At 32.6% G+C, this 24520-nt stretch overlaps 2 protein-coding genes across 3 annotated transcripts; one reads left to right on the plus strand and one right to left on the minus strand.

Annotated features, from left to right (window-relative positions):
* Window positions 1–4483: 4483 nt before the first annotated feature.
* On the plus strand, window positions 4484–5010 carry LOC123711405. The gene has a single exon (XM_045663984.1). It carries the CDS (start codon window positions 4607–4609, stop codon window positions 4973–4975), a length of 369 nt encoding a protein of 122 aa, XP_045519940.1. The 5' UTR covers window positions 4484–4606; the 3' UTR covers window positions 4976–5010.
* Window positions 5011–5557: 547 nt separating this feature from the next.
* Window positions 5558–23244, minus strand: LOC123711423 (facilitated trehalose transporter Tret1-like). Of its 2 annotated transcripts, none has more exons than XM_045664007.1 (7): window positions 23051–23244; window positions 12991–13097; window positions 10408–10599; window positions 8068–8265; window positions 7473–7668; window positions 7098–7224; window positions 5558–6879 (listed from the first exon to the last, which is right to left on the minus strand). In XM_045664007.1, exons 2-7 carry the CDS (start codon window positions 13076–13078, stop codon window positions 6193–6195), a joined length of 1488 nt encoding a protein of 495 aa, XP_045519963.1. In that variant the 5' UTR covers window positions 13079–13097; window positions 23051–23244; the 3' UTR covers window positions 5558–6192. The 2 variants fall into 2 exon arrangements, with proteins under 2 accessions (XP_045519963.1, XP_045519970.1); XM_045664014.1 differs by lacking the exon at window positions 23051–23244 and adding an exon at window positions 14060–14110.
* Between the last annotated feature and the right edge of the window lie 1276 nt (window positions 23245–24520).

A 24520-nucleotide genomic window follows, 5' to 3' on the forward strand; every position in this document is an offset into this window, starting at 1 on the left:
TTACAAATTCATAATAAATTCTAAATTATAAGTTCTAAGATTCATTGATCATTATAATAAATATTTAATATGAAGGAATAATAACAAAGGCATTATTAATAAAAGATACTCCAGAGTTTTTAAATATATTTTTAAGCCTTTTTTAGTCACATTAAATATACCAATTTGCTGGTAATTTGTGTTATAATCTGTAGGTATACGATACATGATTGAGTTACGTAAATAAAAACTAGACCGAGGAATATGAAATAGTATATGTCATCATCATGAAGCTGCTTTTATTAAAAAGTATCCTTAAGCTGTATTATTTTTATGAAATTCAAATCCTGTACCTCCTAAATTACCGAGGTAAGTGCAACCCCAATGTAATGTCTTCCTTAATTTTTTGACACAGTTAAAAATGCGATATCGTGTATCATTTAAATAGCTTATTATTTTCCACAAACAAAATCGCATATATTAACTAGCATTAGTAAATGAGACAGAAAAACATATGTAAATTCTTATGAAATGACACAGGTAGCGATGTCCACTTGAGTTGAAGAGGTTTGACGCCATGATAAACGCAATAATGAAGACACGGCGGTAGGAAATTTTATGTTTAGATAAAGAGATACCAAGGTGTGGAGTCATTGGATTTCTTTGAATTAATTGAACGAAAAATGTTTTTTGTCCCGAGTCTTATTGGTTGGCATCGTATGGTTTTCTTTTACTTTTTCCTAAACTTTCAAGTTTAAGATAAGGCAGTCCGCCTACGGAGGAGGAAATAATTCGAATAGAGACACACAAATAGTCCGTGTGATTATAAAATAGCGTATATTTCAACCTTTTAAAGCAAAAGCTTAGCTATGTTCCAAAAGCTCATTTCAGACTTAAACATGTCCACATAATATTTTTTTCGTCCTAAAGTTAAGGCAACCAAATTCTTTGAGACAACGTTACACATTGTACCAATGAATTGTATGTAAATCTTTAAATTTTGATTTTGATTTGCTAAGGAAGGACGTAATGGTTTTACCAACAAAAACTTTAAAATCAATTAAATTAAAAAATAATATATGTATTTTCTTAAAAGTTAAGCCCCTGATAAAAGTGAAAAATATTCCAGTTTATGTATTATAGCCTTGCCTAAATAAATAAACATCTCCATAACTACTGACCCTAAAATCCCATGCCAGGCTTTGGCTTTTCTTTTAACCTTTCATTGACAGTGAATCTCATTTATCACACGAACATAATTATACGATTATCATATTCTATTCATATAAATTGTCACCGAAGTGCTCTCCACTTATGTTTATCGGCAGGAAAATTACAAAACTTTAACATTATAATTTATGATTAACTGTTGTATGTATCAGCTGTTTGAAGTCCTTTAACTTATTACTTTAAACTGGTGTATGGGACAGACTCATTTTTGCCATTGTTCCAATTCAAAATTGCGGGCTACTATCTCCTAAATAAGAATTTCGTTTTGCTTGCTGCGGCAAAGTGTGTGCAGAGGCTAATTCAGTTCAGAGGAATCAGTCACCCTGAAGTCCTGGAATGCGTGGCTATGGCTTCCCAACGAACAGAAATCCTCTGAGCAGTGAAGTCGCTCCTTGAAACCTATGAAGTGCCCAAACTTCTAAGCTTCTAGGAACCAGGCTGGGCTAATTGGCCAGAACATAACGTCCACGTAACTATAATATCTGTTTCAATTCAATTATTGTTTCACCTTCAAATTATACCAAATATGCGTTAACTACTTAAGCTAGTAGTTGACGAAGGGGTTGTAAAGTTGTTAAATTATGTCGTTTGACTTTCTTCAGTTCTTTCGTCATAGCAGAAATCTTGGAGAAGCAAATTGAAATAACTAGGTTGATGAGGATGATGCATTTTTGTGTCTCTTAATTCTTTTATTTTTTCTAGACTGAAGTCGAAACATATTGACTTTTTAAATTATGCTCATCAAATTCTTAATTTTAGTAATCAACTTTAGAAGTGCGCCATTTCTATATATACTATTCTGACCATAAATACTGCTACATAAAAACTTTCCTTTGTTTCAACTTTTGAATTTGGAACATGTATATTATTTTAGAAAAATCCTTTCGATTTTGCGCCATTTAACATATTTTGTCGTGTTGATTATTAAATTATAATATGGAATGGGGTTTTAACGAAAATAGGACTGCAGTGATCGCCTTGCACGAAGTGGAGCCGTCGGACACTTCAAAAGCACTCAGCAGTATTCGTATATCGTACTATCAACAGATACAACAACACTTCGTCTGTCGATGACGAGAAAAGTCAGTTAGTCAGGGCGGCCAGTTACCACTAAAAACTACAAAAGCAGTTAATGCTATCAAAGGCAGAATTCGTCGAAACCCTATTTAGGAAGTGAAAAATGTTATTGCGAGAAATGAAGATTCCCACTAGGACTCTGTCGCGTATTATAAAACAAGACCTGAAGATCGGTGCTTATCGTCGATATACAGGACATGCACTAAATCAATCTTTACAATTAAATAAAAATAATTTATTGAAATAATAGTTGACAGATCAAAACGTCGCGATACGCAGGTGAAAAACACAAAAATATCCACTACAATAAGCAAAATGAAGCCGTTCAAGTGGTTGGTTTTAGTCAATTTTTTACTTTAATTGAAATTAAACAAAACGTGAACGGGGCACCACGTGATTTTATTATAAACACTAAGTATTTTATATTTAATTGTAAATTTAACGAATGACCAAGATTTGAATTTTAAATAAAAACTCAGAGTCTGTATTTGTTGCATTCTTTTATTTATAAAATCTAAAAAATAGAACAAAATTATTGTTGATATCGTGAAAATATATGATGTAGATATTTTAATAATTTGTTTTTAAGATAAAAAAGTTTGACTTGTTAATATTGGGTTACTTTTCCCTATATTCTTTCACTAATACCATAAACCATCACCGTAAAAATGCATGTTTCTCTCAGTCTTTTCGTCCTTCTGCATTACCTTAAACTACATACCTAAAATGCTCTTACTATCCATCCAGCCCGATGTAGACCAGCAGATCTTCAAATAAAACGCCTTTTTCAAGAACAACTGCTATGAATATATGAGTTTCAACAGTTCTATGTTACCTCGAGGTGGAAATCTTGTCTGCGTCCATATCCACAATTTTTTTGCGTCAGCATCATCTGTTATTATTCTGATTGACAGTCTTCCAATTGTTGTAAAATATTTTAAATAATTGTATCGATGGCACAAGTGATTGATTCACTTCAGCTGACAACATCATTTCCATCATGCGGCGACGACAATCAAGCCAAAGCATATTTTTATAAATTTTTCGCTCCTTAACAACTCTTTAAGCTATTATTTAGAGCAATAGTGTGAAAACACAAACATTTTATCTTTCCCTCATATTCAAACAAAAATTTAAAGTTTCATTGATAACTGATGCCCATTCTGTGCCCGTTCTTGTTCCATTTTGGAACTCCCAGAACTTGATCAACTCCATGTGACGACATAGATTAGGGACATCAAGACTGGAAACTAATTGGTTGTAAATTATGTCTTTTCGACCTCGTTTTTGAGATGGTTTCATTTCGGACAATGCTGATATGCATCCGTAATGGGGTGAAGTTTATTCTTTACTGGTGGTGGCATAAGATGTCGGAAAAATCGACAATGTAGTAAAAGAACACTTTTCTGTCAAAACCGAGATATCTTTCAGAGTTTCACTTTCGCGAAAATTTGTCAAAATTTGTTTGACACGCACCCTAAAAACAGACCAAAAGCGGCGAGGCGAATCGAGGTGACATAAGCGCAGACGTCCCTTATAAAATTCGATTAGTCAATCATTAGTGAGACTATCATTTAAGCGTCCTTCAACGCTTTTTGTAAAAACTTTAAAAGCTTAAGAAAAAAATCTTTTGAAGTGGAACTTCTTTAGCACCTACTTAATTGTGTGGGTAATTTTTTTACAGATGAAACGTCACGAAGATGTGCGTTTCTATCGAAGAAAAGGGAGAGAGTGGTTGAGACCAATTGAGAGAGAGTGAGAAAGGGAGATCGATAAAAAATACTCGCTATTGGTTGATGTATTTGTTTAGTAGTTGTGTAGTAGTAGTACAACGTCTTGTGGAGCAATCACAGATTATTTATTTATTTATATTATCATTAGCACGTATACAGTGTTTAAACAGTGTGAATATAGATATACAAAATACATGGAGTTATCATATACTGGTACATGATCACCTATTGAGGCTTTTACCGTAGTAATAATTAATTTACAAAAACTTTCACTTCTGAAACGTGTACTTTGTACGTGTACGCACACACTTTTTCATATTTAGATGTAATCAAATGACGAAGTGCCCCAGAGATAATCCAAAAGTCGAAAATTAAGGACCGACCTAATATAAATCTATAGAATTTGGCTTCTTTGTAAAAAAAGGTTACTTTAATGTGTAGAACCTTCTTGTTCTACTCATTAAAAGAAATACCACTTTGACATTTGAATTTCTGGCGCCTGTGTGAAAAATTCAACAATGCACGTTAGTTACGGAAATCTAAAATTATTCAGAGTGATAAACTGCTCAAATCCCTAAATCATCAAAATGGCTTGTCATACAAAACTCCCGAAACTGGAAACCGAAGAAATAGCCAGTAAGAGTACAAATTTATTAGGCCCTAGTTTGGAATCGAAATTTGACGAGCTCAAGTACGAAATAATTCACAAAATAGATAGTGAACTAACAGACTCGAAAAACGCAAGAGATTATATAACGCAAAAGTACGACGAGCTTTGTAATAAGATACAGTATCTAGCCGAACTAGACGCTACGGTGAACGGTTTTCGTACTGATGTTAAAGCAATAGAAAAACAGATACTGGAATTGTCTACAAGATTGGATGATGTAGAGAAGAGAGCGATTGCAAGAGATTGTCCATCGATTACGTCATCAATGTTGGGTGTACCTAAATAGTGTTCAGCATTTGTGAATATATTGTTAGCATGTCATTGTCCTGTGTTTTTTTCCGACTCCAAGACATTCTGATATTCCGCTGGTGATGTGCTGTAAACATAGGGCAGCATTGGTCTAGTGGCTAGCTTGTGTGTCATGTCTTCGAATCCACCCAATGGGATTTTTTTCTATTCGCCAAACTAGCACTTGATCCTACAGTGGTCTACGGTTATAAAGAAGAAACCATCATCTCTTATACCCACAAACCGTTGACATGCGTGAGACACAGAAAGCTGATCACCTAATCTTAGGCAAAACCGATTACGGGTTATTGCAACCAATGTATTATTTATTAAATGAAAACGCTAAAATGTATAACGGGTGGGTAAAATCGCGACAACACAACCGGTGACAAAATTAACATCCAATAAGAATCTATGCTTGGTACTTGGCTTTTTTACTTAACCAGTTTATATTGTGTTACTGTTGGATTTTTGAGTCAGATCTAACAGATACCGATCAAAATCCAGACTTCGCAAACCGTAGCTTTACTTTAACGATTGCGATTTCGTGGTTCTAGAAGGGAAGGTAATGAAACCAAAGTCATAGGAAAAAGTATATTTCTCAAAAACATAACATCTTTGCAATAATTATAAACTTTATACAAATATTTTCTAATGTATTAAATTCATTAAATTTTTAAAAATTTATAACAATTAGTAGTTTCGAGTTAACATTTAAAATAAATAACAATAAATATTTGGCACATCTAAGTCCAGAGTAAGTACTAAATTAACTATCACTAATTGTTTATACTTAACTTATAAATTAAAAACAATATCGCAATCATTCGTCATATTATAAAATTCACATTATAACGTCTTAATTCATTCATTTATGTTCTTGAAGGGCGCGTCTTAGGCAGCATTATCTTCTTATAAACATTTTTTTAAAAGCGAACACGGTTGCTATTTAAGAAATTTAAAAAGGAATACAAACCTTTGTTTCTTTGAGTATTATTTATTTTGTTCCTTATTCAAATCTAGGGCGTCTTGTCTACTTAAGTTTCAGTATCCATTACATTTTTGACGTACTTGAGAGTCACGCTTAGGCGTAAAGTCTAGATTCTGAATCTAATTAACGCCTGATTATAATTTCTAAATAATACTGCGCTAAATCTTCACGACCCTCTCGAAAACAGACAGAAATATCGTCCAAATAATTTCGAAAACCAAAAACTACGCCTTGCCGCCCAAAATAGTCTGAATCTGGGAAACAGTCTTGCCTTTCGTCTCTGGGATCAAGAAGAAAACGAAAAATACGCACACAATCATGAAACCGGCGAAGAACCAGAAACAACTGTATATACCGATCGCATTTTTCATTAAGGGGAAACACAGGGTTACTATAAAGACCAGCATCCAGTTGGTGATCACAGTAATTCCTGATGCAGTACCACGAAATTCGACGGGGAAGAGTTCAGACATCATCATCCAGGGTATGGGACCGAAGCCCAAAGAGAAGGAAATAATGAAGAGGACTAAGCAGACCAACGGAATCCAACCAAAAGAAGAGACATTACTTCCGTCCTCTTGCAGTTTAAAATACGTTCCCAGGATAATAAGACAGAGGCCCATGATGATACAGCTTTGGAGAAGGAGAATTCTCCGACCGGCTCTTTCGATAAGCAAGGAGGAAATGTAAGTAGCAATGGTCTGAACCACCCCGACAATGATGGTGGCGATGACGGCTGGGATATCAGACCCGGCGGAGGCGAAGATTTGGTTCGTGTAGAAGATGACAGCGTTGATTCCACTAAATTGCTGGAAGAACATGAGGCCCAAGGAGCAGATGAATGCCATAAGGGGCGCGCGGCTGGTGAGCATGTGAAGAATGCCTCCTTTGAGACGAGATGCGTTGTCAACCTGTAGAGGTTTTTAGGAAATTATTATATCTAGGTCAGTATCCATCTAAACGTTAGGTTCTCATAGACGAGGTCGTAGAGCTCTGGCTGTTAGAGTTGCTCATTTGTCTTTTAATTTACTTTTGACGCAAAACGGGTGTTTGTCCCATACGTCCAGTTTATAGGACTTTAAACACGTTAATATATAAACATGTATATAACATATATATAAAATCTAACCTCTTTCTGCATATCCTCAAGTTCAGTGGTAAGGTCGGCGTCAGGTCCACGGAGCCATCTCAACGCCTTCTCAGCATCGTGTCGTCTGTTCTTTCCAAGTAAATATTGAGGTGTTTCTGGCATCCACCTGATATTGACATACCACATAAGAATACAATAAAAAAACATTGTCTTGTTCGGGTTTTAAACTCATAACCTACTTTCCAGTTTAACTTCGCCGAATTCTACTTTCATAAAGCAAATTCATTCATATTAAGTATACCGTTTCAAAAATATTATACATATTTCGTAATCGAAGCAAATATAGAGCTTTCAAGGAGACGAAATCTATCCTTTCATGAAAACAGAAAAAGATATATTACGGCAATAACTTACCAAAACACAACAATAAGCAGGACCGGTATGACAGCGGATACAATGGACAAAGTCCTCCAGTGGGTCCAACCACCCACCACGAACGTAAATAAGATACCAACAGTCAAAAAGAGCTGAAAGAAAGCTCCCAATGACCCACGAATGGACGTCTCAGCTATTTCACCAATGTACATTGGCGCTGCTACGCAAATACCACCTAAAAGAAATTTGTCCAATTAGGAATAAAGTATATATAGATAGTATTAATCTTAGGAACTGTTAAATTGATTTTCTCCTGCGAAAAATTATGTTCGATTCCTTTCCTTCCTTCAAATAATTTTAACTACGCTTTCTTTGTAAAAGAAGTCGCAAAGGGAGGTCTACACAATCCCTCAAAATAAGGTATAATTTTTCATCTTCAAAACAGGTTTGGTTATTAAATAAAAATCAAGATAGCAGATGAAACAAAAATATGAAAACAATTGTTCGCGTAAAGAGTTAAAAGTATTATAGGAAGATTATTTTTACAGCGGTGAGCAGACAAAATTTTGAAATCGCAATTGAAAAGTTTAATAAATTCAGCTCGAATAACATGATTATAACCAGATGAAGTTACCAGTAGCTAGTCCAGCAAAGAACCTAGCAGCGATCAGCATCCCTGCTCCATTGGCGAAGATTGTCAGCAACCAACTCAGAATAAATGGTCCAGCCAAAATGAGAATGGTTGGTCTACGTCCAAACTTTTGTGCGAAGACGCCGACGGGTAAGGCACTGATGGCAGCACCGATTGCCAGCACTGATGACACAAGAGAACCTGGAAATGAGGGGATATATAGAAATATTTCCAAGTAATGATATAGTTTTTAAAACTGATAAAACGTTCCTAACTGATGAAACAACAGAAATTGTTTTTTGCTTACAGTGTTGTATCTAGTTTTAACAGATGTTGGATAACTTAATCGGCAGATATTTATTATAAGATAATAAAAAAATAGAGTCTTTGATTTATACAATCGTTTAAATCAGAGTTTAGTAGGAATATTAACAAAACCATTGCAATAACACAAGGGTCATTTCACATACTTCAGCACCAAAGCGTTATACCTTATATATAGTAAAAACAATTTGGCTAAAACACAAGGAAATCATTTATGTTTACGAGAGCATAGTAATTAGTACCGAATTGTAAACAGAATTACTAGCGAACTTTGCTGTTAAATGTCAGTGTGCATACCGCAACGAAGCCAAAACGCATAAAAATATTTTTAGCAAGATTACGCAAATTTAGAGCTTAAAATATAAATATTTGTAGATTCCACATTATAGAACGTAGCCAATATTGTCGGTACTACGACTACAATTCATAAATTTTAAGCTTCGCGTCGGAAGAAAGATTGGCATTAATATTATAGAAAAACCTCCTCTGAGACTTACTGACTCCAATATTATGAGTCTCGAGAATTATCACGCAATAGTACACAAATAAATGTAAGTATAAATATCCGGTCACACCCACAGACATACCTCCAGCGTGGTACCCTTGGCAAAGCGCCAGATTACGTAGAAATCGGACAAACAAATAATTTATTTTTAAATTTTATGCGCGTGATCGGAAGGTGCGTATGATTTGCGTCAAGTTCTGACAATGATGGCAAATTTTCTAAATTTAGCGAGATAGTACATTTGGAGAACAGTTACAGAGTTCATTGTTTATTTTACACTCGATAAAATAGTATCTAATTGTAACGTAGTCTTTATTCAACAATCTTCTTACAGGTTACAGAGTTCTTTTGATTAATGTTAGCGAATTCGAAATAATTAACGTTTATGTTTTAATCCGCTGAAGGGTTTAACTCAACAATTCCATGGAGTTTAAAAGCTGGAAAAAATAACTCCAAATAATATGTCCAAACGAAAGATACGGAATTGGATGTGATTTTTACAAGGATAACTAGCGATATAAATGTCTTGTTAATACACAAATTTCATTTAACCTAAATATTAATTTGTATATTTTTCTACTAAAAATAATATAATTTATTATATTTTTGTAGCACAACTAAATAATCTTTAATTAGGCCAAGCTTTAATGAGAATAAATAAAATATGGAAAAACTTCGCATTATTACGTCAGATACAATTAAGAAGCTTGTGTAAGCAATCATTAATTAGCTTGAAGATATGTCCTGGCTGATATATTTTATAAATTCAGTCCGATCAATCGAATGATCTCGGATTTCTAATTAATGGTAATCATATTTACAAGATCAGGCGCCCACGCTAAGATCAAGGTTAAAATGTGAGTTTAAATGATGTAAAGGATTTTATAGGAATGGCTTTATTATTTAATAAGAATTATTTACAGCTGAGAGCCCTTCTTCTTTGTAAAACCAAAACATATTTCAGTGATTGACTTAACAATTTGCCGACATTTATATTTTAATATTCGTGAGGCGTCGCAAATTTGAAATTGCGTGGTAAGAATAGTCATTGAAATCGGAAACGCTATTAAACTTACGGAATAAGGAACTTAAAATGGCCGTAAACATTTCAATCAAAGACAAAAAAAGGCCCTTTTTCAATTCTCATTAGAATGCATAGAAAACTTTTGAATCAAATACATATTGTACACTTAACGTCAAATAAATAGTTCATTAACTCTAAATAGACATTAACTACTAATTCTCAAATAAGCTTGAACGTATGAGATGAATTGGAATTTAACCCTTTTTTAAATTGCCAATTAAATATTTTATTATAAACATTATTTTATTGAGCTGCAACCATTACAACTTGCTCCATATGACATAGAAGAAAACAGTAATAAATAATTTCAAACGAATTAATACTAAGTATTTTATAACCTAAGATGTAGCGCAGATTACGAAAAAATCTTATCTGCCATTTTGTTTATGAACTATAAAAAAAAACACGACAAAAATAAAAATAAACTTACTATCTTTAGTATCCAGAAGAAAGTCAGCTCGCTGCCCCAAGGAATTCATGAGAATGTCGGTTGTGTTCGTGTCATTTAGGGCAAATATATCTCTCTCAATAAATTCACTAGTGTTTTTAGGAGGCTCCAGTTGTGGCAACGCTGGTGAAGTCCAGCCGAGAATGGTGCCGGCCGCTACAGCCCCTATTGCAGCTGAAAACACAAATCGTAGTTTAAGTTAACTGAACAATAATGCGATTTAGTTATTAATAACTAACTTGAAGCTAACATATAAAATGACCGAAACTGTGGATTAAATTAGTTATCTGTTAATTTAGCTATAATTTATATCTAACTACAGTAATTACTGAACTACAATGAGTTTTAGTTAATTTTCTAACGATAGCAAAATCAATAATTGAATACGAGGTAGTATTATAATGATTGATACTAAGTTAGTACCCGTTTCTTGATAACCGATGAGGCTTTTGAAAATCCAATGTACGGGGATAAATGGGACGCGGCTCACACCCGGCATCCTCTCTGCTACTCAGAGAGCCAGGTGAGCAATACCTACTAAAACACTCGTGTGCAACCTGCCCTGCCGCATAAGTAGACTCCCAGTGTCAATTTCGACGTAATAATAATGAAAATAAAAGAATTATAATGTAGTTCTTTGATGTGGTCAAGATTATTTGTTGGATTTTGCTACGAAATAAATGGTTTACTTACAGGAATAATATTTCTATTCTTATATATTCATTATCAAAAAAGTAGCACTGTTATTCATTATAATAATAAATCATTGTAATTTGTGTGATTTAGCGGCTTCGTGTAAATAAGTTGAATATGACTATGTGACTATGATAATTAAACATTTCAGTGACGCAATTCGCGCTTATTTTGCGATTGATTGACGTCCGGATTCTGTCTCAAGAAATCTACGCTTTCTGCGTTATAGTTTTTCTTTATAGATGATAAGCCTGAAATGCCTGATACGTCTCAATGGTTTGTATTTATTATATTGAACTTCTCATGATGTTTTCCACCGTACGCCGAAGTTAATTCAAAGGAAACAAAGATTCATTGGTTCTGGTTTGGATTTGAAGGAAAGAAACTATTATTTATGAATACTACTAGTAATTACTACGAGTAGTATTATACTACACGTACACAGACTACACACTAAAAACTTAAATTAGAGACAGATACATAAGTTTGGCTTCTGGTCGAATCCAACCAATACAAAAGGCAAAACTTTTTTTTTAAAAGCGTTTTGTTGTGGAACACCAGACGGCAAAGTGGAACGGGTGGAATTTTTTATTAAGTCTTGACGTCCGATGATGTTATTTACAGCTGGTTTTAATCCGAAGAGTCCTTCGAAACATGACATACTATAGAAGATGCAGAGAGCATGACATACGATAGAAGATGCAGAGAGAGCCAACATCGTTATGCAGCACCAAAAGATCAAGCTGATCAGAAAGAACAAAGTCAACGACGATCTGCTCTGCTTTGAGTTGGATGCGGTCAAAAGGAAGGAGCTGGTACTACCTTGGTTTAGTCAAATTAGCCTGTAAGAAGACTATGACTACAGATGACAGCGGAACTGAACTATCGCTCGATATGTAGTACGCGCTGAGTATACAGCTACTAACTGAGGCTTTTAGGGCAGTGACTGCGAATAGTTATGTTACGAAGAAGAGATTCTACTTAGCAGCGAACGTGTTAAATTCGACTAAATTAAGTCGACCCCAGTTCGAGACCCCGAATATTTTCGTTTCACTACTTGAGATCAACGCGTGAAATATTTGCACGACCGTTGCAAAAGGCATCCAACTGCTGTCATATGCCGCTTAGCAAAGACCGCTACTGAACTGCAAGATATCATTGATATATAGAATGAACAGTATTGGGAAAGGTACACAACCTTGGGGAACTCCAGAATTTATGGATTTTGGGTCAGAATATTTACCGTCGACAAAAATATTGATGTTTCGAACGGCCAAGCTCGAAGTCAAATCACATAAGTATGATTGCGGTATGAATGTATCTTCTATCCCGAGTTAACGTCAGTGTTGTATTTATCAACAAAATAAATAACCTATATCAATATTAACCTCGGTCTAAATTGTCGAAATGTATTGATGTAAATAGAAAACAGTCCATCAAATTTTGATTTGCTAACATTGGCAGATCACATATGTTTGCTAAATATTGAATATTAATCGCATGCGCATATCGATAATCAATTGGCCGATTAATGATGTTCGTTATGCAATAAATTAATTGTTTCACGTCTGTATGATATAATTGTTATTTGTAATGAGTGCATAGAGTTGCCAGTTGCCCAGATCCCATGCGTCAAATAACGTCAGGAAATAAAACATGGATTTTTGGGTAGCGTAACTTTTTTTTAAACAATCTATATACATATATTTTGTATAATAAATTATTTTGCTGTCTTGCAGTAGATAGTTGGTGTGGAATTCAAATCTACTGCTTTGAAACTTCGTCACTTTCTTATGTTACGTAGAATTCATAACATGTCTTGTAGGATAAATCTATTCTACTGTAGGAACCAATTTAAGAAAAATATCTTACCAGCAACAGCAGCGATATATTGATTTGTCTTCCTCGTCTCTCCACCCTTCTCCTGGACGGAGAGCATATGCATAGTTGGCTTGTCCATGGCGTCAGTTTACCGCATTCTAGAACGATAAAATAAAGATTATTTTCCAAAAATTAACCGAATCTAAGGGAATCATCTTGTAACTTTGGAGGTGTTCAGAATTCAGAATACGCAATGTTGGAATTAAAAAAAAGCCGATTGGGAAGATAAACCTCTCGAGGATGATCTGTCTCTTTATTAATTACATTTGTCGTTTAAAATCGACAATTGGCAGTTATGACACCAGTATTGGTAAATTTTAATTCATTACCTCTTTACTGAGCATCATGGCACATAAGCCAACTAGCCAATCTAAGACTAATAAGTAATTTAAGATTAACCTAAAATTCTAATAAGGATACAGACTCTATTGAGGGGAATACATTCTCTTCTTGTGTTCTGTTTTTCACTCACCACTGTTTAGCACTTAAGACTTGCTACCTTTACAAGAGACTATGGAGTGTATCCGCTTATGTATGCGACCCTGTTTGTTCTGGGTATGGTGTGTTATGACCAGCTACGCCTCAGAAGAGAGCTAGCTTTTTCAGTGAATATATCGGTCGGGTTCATAATCTGGATATAATGGCGAGACTGGGTCTACGGGTAGAAACCTGAGTCTTCCGTCTAAACTTTTGGATGTACCGCGCGCACATTGCAACTTGGTTAGCGAAGCGCCACTCACGCGAGCAATACAAATAATTAACAAAATTTCTATTGAGGTACACCTATTTGTTTGTACACTGGCTGAGCTCACAAGAGTTGCTTTCTATATTGTCAGTTATAAGATTTAGTAAGTGGGTGTGGGTATTATTTTGTCGTTCTATCGAATTAGTAGTAACTGATAAGAATAATGACGTGGAATTAAGAAAAAAAGAAGTTGTAGAAAATACTATATATTTAAGCTACGAGTTCTCAGATCTCAGAAGTCAATACAGATAATAAATAAACAATAAACTTTGTCAGGTATGTCCACTGCTTCGAAATTATTTATTATTTACTTACGCGATTGAGAACACAATATCACCATCGGCTGTCACTACTAACAATGATAGAAATCTAATACTAAGGTTAATTGATACTGACACTGTACCGCAATACTACGGATGAATCTAATAGTTTTAACCGGCTTTAAAAAATTGGAATATATATTTTTTATAGACCAGGAGGCAAACGGGCAGGAGGCTCACCTGATGTTAAGTGATACCGCTGCCCATGGACACTCTGAATGCCAGAGGGCTCCCGAGTGCGTTGTCGGCCTTTCAAGAATTGGTAAACTCTTTTCTTGAAGGACCCTAAGTCGAATTGGTTAGGAATTACTTCAGTGGGCAGCTGGTTCCACATAGCGGTGGTGCGCGGAAAAAATAGCCTTGAAAAACGCTCAGTCGTGGAACGGCGGATGTCTGGTGGTATTTCGTTTTCTGCCTCAATCTCAAGCTCAGCAAGCCTCAGCTGCAGGTATTAATCCGAATTTATAATCTATTAAATTAATATAATATTCTTATGATGCCGTATATTGTCTTTATGAGTGGTATGAGAAGTGTTTTTAGAAAATCTGTTGAAATGTCAATATGCTGGACACTAATGAATGATTATGCTTTCTAATGTAGGCATTAAAGACTAATAATAATAGTAAAATATATAAATATTCTTTATTAATGGAAAAATACTACAATTTTACAAATGACTATAATATATCCGGATGATTTGAGGATGCTGGACACTAATGAATGACTATGCTTTCTAATGTAGGCATTAAAGACTAATAATAATAGTAAAATATATAAATATTCTTTATTAATGGAAAAATACTACAATTTTACAAATGACTATAATATATCCGGATGATTTGAGGATTTTTATCTATATAGCAAGAGATATTAAAAAATTGATTAAACCTTGACGTAAAAATCAATAATTGAATCAGATAAACCCACGTGATACACTTGTTAATTGTTATTGATTCGCGTGACTAGAATCAGTCCATTTCCCCACAGAATACAATTGTTTATAACCTAGAATATCCTTAGAGAGATGTTAAGGACACTGCTAATTATGATAATAAGATGCTAACTTGTACTCATTTGATTTCCAGTGCCAAGATGTAAACGTCATATTTGGTGTAAAAAAACGCATAGTTCGAACTGTCAGTAAGAAATATACAAATATGTAATAAATAGATATATTAGTTATTTATAGATAACTGGTTTATTAATAAAACATGTCCTATAGGTGCTTGCAGTTTCACGCTCGGCGAAAACTAACCTCTCGAAAAGAGCACACACGTGTATGGAAATAATGAACTGCCGTGTTTAATTGTCCGTTGAGTGAACTGATAAAAGACCTGCTTCATGTCAGTTCCTATACTGTAAAAAAATAGGATTTTTGTAAATATTTTAATCTAATACTATGTAATTGTTTTTCTATATATGCATGAAAGATACATTCTATAATGGTAGCTTATTTTTAAAAAAATACCGCAAGGTAGGTAAAAATTACTGATAATACAGTTATTTGTTTACATCGTTCTGATGATGCTTTTTATTTATTTATTTATTAACACTTCGTTACACTACAAAAAAAAAGAATTGAACATAATTAAGTTAAAAGGAGGGCAACTGGCGGCCTTATCGCTTTCGAGCGATCTCTTCCAGGCAACCACTGTGAGTAAAGAAAATATAAATAAAAATGTATTAAATTACATAAGATAGGCGAGTAGTGCAAAAATACATGTTATACACAGTTAATTAAGACAAAAACTAAACAGCCTAACTTTTATTAATAATTATCGCAATATAACTATAGGCCTTCTATGGAAGAGCCAACTGCCAGTTGCAGCTAGTTACGAACTAACGATTTTGTTCCCTCAGCACGAAAAAATACAAGAAATCGAATAGTATAAATACATGCTTTATATATCGCTTCATAGGCATAATTGGAAATAAACCTAATAATATAATTATAAAAGTAGGTTAGTGAAATAAACTGTACCAAATATGTGCTACGCAAATATTTATTGGCTATTGGCAACTAATATTACCGTATAAAATATACGAATCCTTGACTATTGTAGGGTTGTACTAATGGTAGATACAGTACAGTTAAAAGCTTAACACCGGTTTTAATAGACTTCCACTTTAAGTGAAGAGTTTGATTTTAAGACATATATATCTTGAGACAGCGCTCGTCTCGCTATTCTATTAGGAGTCGAGTTAGAAGATTGTTGACTTTGAGAAATGAAGAAATAAAAATGAAAGCTGCGGATAGAATGAATGCGACATATAATGGAAGTTTAGTTCCGGAGACAGCACCCTAACTCGACAAAATATAATACATTCCTTGTAATTACTAGGCATGGGTTCGTTGAAACAGACCCTTATTTGTAGTAATGATTGAAAACAGGATGACTCAAATGTTACCTCGTTGTCTTCATTGATCCTTATTAAGATGCGATTCACTAGAATTTAGCCCAGTCATTTTACACCTTGACTTAATATCTTCAATATATCATAATCATCATGCAATTGTATTGTTTTTGAATTTTTATGGCACTATAGATTGTAAAAGTAACTATAGATTCAATACAGCGTTATCTTTTTTACCCGACTCCATGTCAGGTTTTTATCTGTCGCAGTAAAGTAGTTAAATCAGAGAGTTAATTGAATCTCTAGACAGTTAATAAAAAATCGATATTCAACCATTTTGATTTAAATAAAGCAGCGTCGAAAACGTTTAACAATCTGTCTGACTGCAAGCCAGCGTGTTGATTAACAATTTAAATCAATAATTATAAGTTTATAATAATAAAAATAGCTTTAATCCGGTTAAAAAATTGTTTTCTTTCAATGTGTAAAAGCTATGTTAACCAAAGACAATACTATTCTACTAATATACCCGTAGACTACTACTAGTAATTTGCAAAAATAGCTTTAGTCGTTGTAATAAAGTGTAGGAAGGTTATAGGAATATTTTTTTATTAAATTCTGAAGTTGCAAAGAAATCGTATATTGTATGATTGACTAAGTTAATATGAGGAATGTTCACCGTGAGAGTGAAATATGCACAAGTCAATGGCCGACCTGTGATTTAATTATAAATACGTATTTTAATTAGGGAATATTAAATATTTAAATCTATGTTAAAGGTCACATATTATATACCTACTCTTCAGTATCATTCATCATTCTATTTAAATAAGCTTATGTTAAATCTTTTTCCATAACAACTATATATATATATACATATACAGTATTCTCATGTTCATATCAGTGGCGCTACAACCTATTTTTAGGTCTTGGCCTCAGATCTGGGTCGGTATATGTATCATGATCATTTGTCAATATAATATGCAAGTAGGTGATGATTCTCCTATGCCTGACACACGCCGTCGACTTTAACGGTCTAAGGTAAGCCGGTTTCCTCGCGATGTTTAGGTACACCGTTCGAGCGAATGTAGAATGCGCATATAGAAAGAAAGTCCATTGGTGTACAGCAGGGGAATAAACCTACGACCTCACGGATGAGTCACACTCAGATGCCACTAGGCCAACACTGCTCATGTTCATATATGTGTTTGTAAATAAACTTGCCGAAACGGCTTGACCGATTTTTTATGAAATTTTATTTAGTTATATATTTTCGTGTAAATCGGTAGGCCAGAGAATAAACGTAACATAGTTTTATACATGTGATAAGAGCCGTTGAGAATTTTTATTTAACTTTTTTATGATTGCAAGCTTATACCGCATCAGTTCCTAGTCCATAAATGGGCTAAAAGAAGAAATAAAAGCATTTATTTGATTAAAACACCCATATAAAAGCAATACAAGCACAAACACTTCAATCAAAAATGGGTCCAACTCAGGTCTAAGTTAAGACAGCATTACTGATTTTCAGTGGTCCCATATTATATTAAAAACTCTAACAATCATATATTTCAGTCATCACTATTCATACTTACCTTGTCCTTATCTTAAATAAGGAATGTAAAAAAGAAATATATAAAAAAATGTGTGCGTGTACTAGTGTACACACGTAAGAGGTGAAATTTCTTTATGAACTTATTTTTTTTAAATGATCTACTATATGCAACTTTACAGAAATTGGTTAAATTAAAATAAATTAGATACAGTTAAAAAAAAGGCTTTTATTATCTTAGACATGAATACAAATAATACAATTATTTCATTTTACCTTATAACTACTAAGATTATTACAAAATTTTATTAATTGTAATAGATTTATTACTATCATTGTTATCGTTATTATATATTATTTATATTAATGGCTTCGTATCAACCGTGATGGGGTGACAGACATGGGAGAAAAGACGACACGTAACGGAAAAATGTGACGGTAAATTTTTTTACAACGCCAATAAAGAAGTTTCACTTCAATAAGTGCAGTCATTCAAAATGCAGTACATACATTTAAGCGTATCAATTTTATTTACATAGATTAATACATTGTACACAGCCTAGTTGTTAATTGCTGTTAAATAGTTCTAAACTGTGTGGTTTCTATGTACGCAATTAACACATGTTCATCCGGTAAAGCAAAACATCATGAAGAAAGCACCAAGACTCAGAAATAATAAGAAATGTGTTTAGATCCAGATTATAGCCCCATTATAGAGGTTTTGATACCAAAACAAAATTAACAAACGAAGTTGAAAAAAGTGCTTTTTGTTGTTCGGTAATGGAGTAGAACTGGAGTATTGATAAGGAAGTCGCCAAATCTATGATATCAAATGTTGATAGGAACACTTAATAGTTAACAAAGTGGCATTTATCTATACATGTCAGTCACGTTGAAGCAAGGTTAAACAAAAACATTATATAAAAATAAAATAATGCAATTAATATGTTTTTAAATACAATCAAAATATAATACACTTATGACAGTAGGCAGAGGTTTAATTTGTATACACTGATACGTATTATAACTATAATATTTTGCCGAATAAATGAAACAATAATACCGCGTTTATCACAAAAATGTTCAAATTTCATAATTTTATAAAATTCCAATTAAATCAACAGAAAATATACGTTAGGAAAAATGTGGAAAATATATAGTTATACGGAATCTGTTTCAAGAGTATTTAATTAAGTTAATCGTTTCTCAAATTCTATTGCAATGGAATATTAGTAGGTACATAATACTCGCTTATTATATTAAATATGACTGTTAGACTTAAGGAGTCCAAATCCAATTATTTATTAGCCAAATATATAAACCATTGATAATTCGGTTTTCTTTTATGATATGAAAATCCTTTAAGTGATAGCGTATCAGCTACGTAAAGGATGGATTTGATAAGTAGCTACTGTATATGGTAAGCAATAAATTTTATATAGGTAGACCAACAAGAAGGAATAAATGCCCCCCGCCTAGAGAGTAACGAACGTTGATGTAAAATTATCACAACATATCTCTACGGGAGATCAGTTCGAACTAATAGTAATAATAAACTTTATTTTTACCAAAATATGGGTGTGCGAAAGTTGATCTAATGCACACCATGGAGCTCAAGTTATGGCACAATTTCGATATTTAAAGTTGTCGGACGCATGTTACGCGATAGTCATGGCTAAAGTAATCGTATCGCTACGTAAACTCTTCTGAATTTTTGAAGTCTTTTAAAAGAGGTTATTAGCAGGTAGATGTTGTGTCGAGTACCACCTTGTTTAGCCTACTTTAATAAACCTACTTAAACCATAGACATACATAGAAAGTACTCTGATCTGTTGTAATTCTATTTCAATATTTGTTTGTCACCATTATTGCCGAGTAGTAAATGAAATTAGAAAAACTTGTATCATATAGTCAACCCGATTTTTTTGTTGCAAATATAAAGCTTAAATATATTGATTAAATAGTTGTTTATTTTCTGAAATTTTGTTTGCTAACGATGTAGTGAGAAAAACAAGAGATCACAAATTTGACATATACTCTTAAATGTATTTCTGATAGCGTATCGAATTTTATATCCAGGATTAAGATATGAGCTACTGTTTCAAGTAATATACAGTATTAAGTATAATATAGTTACTAGCAAGCTTATAAATAATGCGAAGCCAGCAGGCCTGAGGCGTTTTCTTATCGAGATGAAGGTTTTTTTATATAAATACCAATAAATAAAAACCATCTAACAACAACTTAGTACAGGATTGAAAATTTTGCCGGTTTTTAGAGGACACCTAACAAAGAAAAATATTAAATAAAATTATATTTATACCGGCGTTAAGTTCGGTGGACCTTGTTGTCGGGGTGATGTTCAAATATATGAAGTGAAACACTTGTGTCCACTGGCCTTAATCGTTTAAAATATGAGTTAACTAATAAAAAATTAGGGGTTGCGACGCTAACAAAACTTAGCTTATTCAATCTTAGTGACATTTCAATACAAGTATAGTCGACCTTTTTGGATATTATCGGAAACGAGATCGTTATATTACTTTCTATTGTACATATAGCTAAACAAATAAAGAATTTTGAATTTTTTAAATTACTTTATGAGTGTGGGAAAAATTTAAGACTCCTTTGGCTTCAAGTGTGCGTTTATTGGTAACATTTGGTTTAAGCTTCTAAAGTATTTACTAAAATATAATTTTAATTTATATGCATTTGTTATATAACTGCCTCGCGAGTCCAAAAAAAATATTGAGATTTTTGTCTTCTAATTATATTTAAAGTAATTCACAAATAGTAGGGTTTTTGGTAAGTTCTACATTTACATAGGTGGATCAGCCCTTGAATATATTAAAAAATATTTTATATGATTTAAAGTGTATTGTTAGGTGGGGAGGTAACAATGTAGTAGTTTAACTAAATTGTAATGAAGAATACTGTCTGGAAATAACAATTTTCAATTGTAATAGAAGTGAATTGAACTGATTTTATAAATTAATTTTTTTTTATTTGAATTTAATCCGAAAAATTACTAATAAACAAATACAATGCATATGTTAATAACCGTATGTCCAGTCCTTATCAGTACTGATAAGCGACTATCTCCTTGATATTGAGCTGTTAGCAATAGAAATCTCTTTCGCGTATACGAATGCCTATAAATTTTATTAATTTATATGCATATTTCCAACTGTACTTTTAAACTAGGACAAAATATCTTATTAAAAATTAATGTATAGTCCTAGTGTTATTTAATAAAAATTTCTCTTTATATTCATTAAATTTCACAAATTACTTATATACATTAGCGGAAGAACTGCTTTTGTTTAATTTAAGACGTTTAATTGTTATTCTGATTTATAACCAAGTCAACTAAATACACTTAAATATCTTTTACAATGGAGTTCTTCTGGAAATATAATAAATAATATTCGGTAAACCACCAGCACGACTATAGTACCTGTAGTCTGAAGACAAAATGCAAACTATAAATGATAAAAAATTACGTAATAAATTGTTTTGTTCGTTTAGATTTCGGCGGTTCGTACATTAGCCCGAGTCCAAGTACCAAAGTATAAAAATAGTTAGTTATGGTAGAATAAAATCAGGTATGTCTTGGCAAAAGTAATCATATGAAAATTTTATTTATTAATTCATTCGCCTACTAGTGTAAGTATTTTATAACTATTGTTATCTCATTACCTAAGGGTAAAGCTAATATTAGGTTTTGGTTATGCCTTTATGCGTTGATCAGCGCTTAAAATTAATTGAATTTTTTTAGAACCAGAGAAAGCGAGTTTTTATAAACAATATGAATTCTTATCTAAAGGAATATGTTATTCATAACAAGTATTTAAATTTTGAACCAAATAAAGATATATTTTAAAAGATTTCTATAAAAATCTAAGGAATGTAATGAATACGCTCGTGTTTGCGCATTTATGAAGTGCAAGACTAGAGGCGAGTGTAACCGCTGAGCAGATATAGTATTGTAACACAGTCCGTCATGTGATTACTATTTTATAATATATAATTGCTTCATTTTAAACATTTAACAACGTTTTGAAGAAACTAACACCAATTAGCTTCGTTATTTCTAACAAATTTTATTGTAATAGCCATACTACAAAATTCTTTGTGTTTCAAGTAACGTTTAACAATAGACAAGTAGAGGACATTAAAATGAGACAAACCATCGACTGAAGTATGACCCTCTTATTTGTAAAAACTCAAAGAAATAGTACTATGAGTAAAGTAATGTTTTGTCTCTTACCGTCTAGTTGTATTTACCATTTAATAAAAAGGGAAGGCAATCGTTTGTTTTTAACTACTTTAACTAAATATTTACTCTGTAGCTGTAGCGCGCCTTCACGAAAGTGATAACTTAACACCGTATAGGTCAACTTACATAAGAATAATCACTTTTTAAACAAGATATGTTTGGGACAAATGAGGTAAATTTTCATTTAATATCAATCTTTCTTGACTTTAATATATTTATAATTACCTACAAATCTTTATCTTTTAATTGTAAAGATTAGATAATAAATACTTTAATTGTTAATTAGTTATTCGTGTACACAGTCCAACTGTAACTCGGAACTTTGTAAAACTCAAACAGCTTTACCCACCTACAATAACTGTTATATTCTTAATGTAAATTATTATCATTAAAATACTATTTACCGAGGTAAACTTGTTTTAAGTAATTATGTATTATTCCAGTCTTTAAACTGTCTTTGTAGAATATATAAGTTAAGTAACGAGAATTTAAACCTATCTACAACTAAAAACTATAGGACTATCGAAATAATATCGATGAATTTAGCCACGTAGACAAATTTAATTTTTTCTAAAATACTACCCTCACTTTGATGTGGATGACTGTATAGTTAACTGTCGACACGTCGTCTAAAGTATACATAAACTCTTTAATTTATCGGATCATTTTTGATAACTTATAAGTTTCCAATTTCATTGTATAACGTTATCAGAGATGTTTAGAAAAAAGTTTCGTAACTATCTCACATCATCAAAATTTAGAAGCATTTTGTTATCATTGAAAATAAAATAATCACTTACCAAGTGTCAAATTATTTTAAAGTATATATTCCACTATTCACTGAAAATTAATAGTAGATCGTTGAACTTTTCTCAAATTATGTAACGTCTTTTGCCGCGTCCGACCGGTCACTGTTGAGATGTCAAAAGGACGAGCACAACTACCGCGCGCTTTTCGATCACTAGCCAAAATTCGAACGTCACGGGCCGATGTCCACTGAAAAACAACATTACGCAAACGCAATTTTTGGTACAATGTTGCCGTTTTGTTTAGTTTTTCAATATATTTTTTAATACCAATCGAACTACAAAAAGAAGGGCAATTCTATTATTTTTCATAAATACATCATATAATATTATAATTTATTTTACGTTGGCATGTTATTTTTTCTTATTATGTTGTATGGTTATAGTCGTGATAATAATGGCTGAAGAAGAAATGATTACTTATACCGAAAATGTATTACCATCGCTTACAGCAGTCGTGTTGGCGCTAAGCATTGTTAAATTTCAAGATGCGATTAGCAGAGAAGATAAAAATCAATTTATATACTTATATTTTCCAATACATTAGATTTCATTAACATTATCGTACATAGATAAAATTACGAAATCCGTACCGCAGGCGTAGATTACACGCGGTTTCATAAAATTTGGGTCTGATGCTTGAATCAATTTATACCATACTTCCAATATTAAATAAAATTCTTAATCTAAATAATTTTATAATAGCAACGATATGCATTTTTATAGAAATAATGCAAAGGTTTTTATGAATAGTAGACTTTTACAAGGCAAGGTTGGTACACCAACGTATACTAATTAAAGTTTTACATAATTTTTATGAATATTTCGCATCTTCATATAACGTTTATGGTTTTCAGTACAGGCATTTAAAATTATGGTTTTAAGATATCATTAATCTGAGTATTCGTTCGTTACAGATGATATGCTATATTAACAAAATACAATAATTTTTAGTTAAGATTTAGAAATGAGTTTAGCGCTGAGATAGATTTTGTAACGAATCTATGAAGTTATTTTCTTTCGTCTTTGGTGTATAATGCACTGCCTGTTAGAATGAGATTCTCCTTCCAGTTCACAGCTGCGACTTAGCGGTAAATCTCGGCTTGTCCGTAAAACTTAAATTAGTGTAGGTTGGTAGAAATATAAGTATGTATATAAATTAATTTTGAACTTATCTGCTAATCGTATCTTGAAATTGAATAATACTCAGCAAGCAAACATGACTGCTGTGAGTGATGGTAATAAACTTTCGGTATAAGTAATCAGTTATAATATCCAACATAATAAGAAAAAAATACTTGCCAATTAAAAATAAATCAGCCTACTATATTGTGTTTATGAAAAACAGTAAATTTACCTTTAATCTAGTAGTGAAGTAAGTATTTAAAAAATAACACGATATATCGAAAAAAACTAACCACAAAACATCATACTGAAAAGGTACGTTTGCGTATAATTTTTTTT

The sequence above is a fragment of the Pieris brassicae genome, chromosome 1, assembly GCF_905147105.1.
Source record: "Pieris brassicae chromosome 1, ilPieBrab1.1, whole genome shotgun sequence".
NCBI classification, from domain to species: Eukaryota; Metazoa; Arthropoda; class Insecta; order Lepidoptera; family Pieridae; genus Pieris; species Pieris brassicae.

What these genes read in the sequence shown, in the direction of transcription:
- LOC123711423 (XM_045664007.1), bottom strand. Translation starts at nt 13,078, where the DNA reads ATGGACAAGCCAACTATGCATATGCTCTCCGTCCAGGAGAAGGGTGGA. An exon ending in ATATATCGCTGCTGTTGCTG is followed by an intron (nt 10,600 to 12,990) that starts GTAAGATATTTT and finishes TTGTGTTTTCAG; the next exon opens with CTGCAATAGGGGCTGTAGCG. An exon ending in TTGAGGATATGCAGAAAGAG is followed by an intron (nt 6,880 to 7,097) that starts GTTAGATTTTAT and finishes AAACCTCTACAG; the next exon opens with GTTGACAACGCATCTCGTCT.
- LOC123711405 (XM_045663984.1), top strand. Translation starts at nt 4,607, where the DNA reads ATGGCTTGTCATACAAAACTCCCGAAACTGGAAACCGAAGAAATAGCC.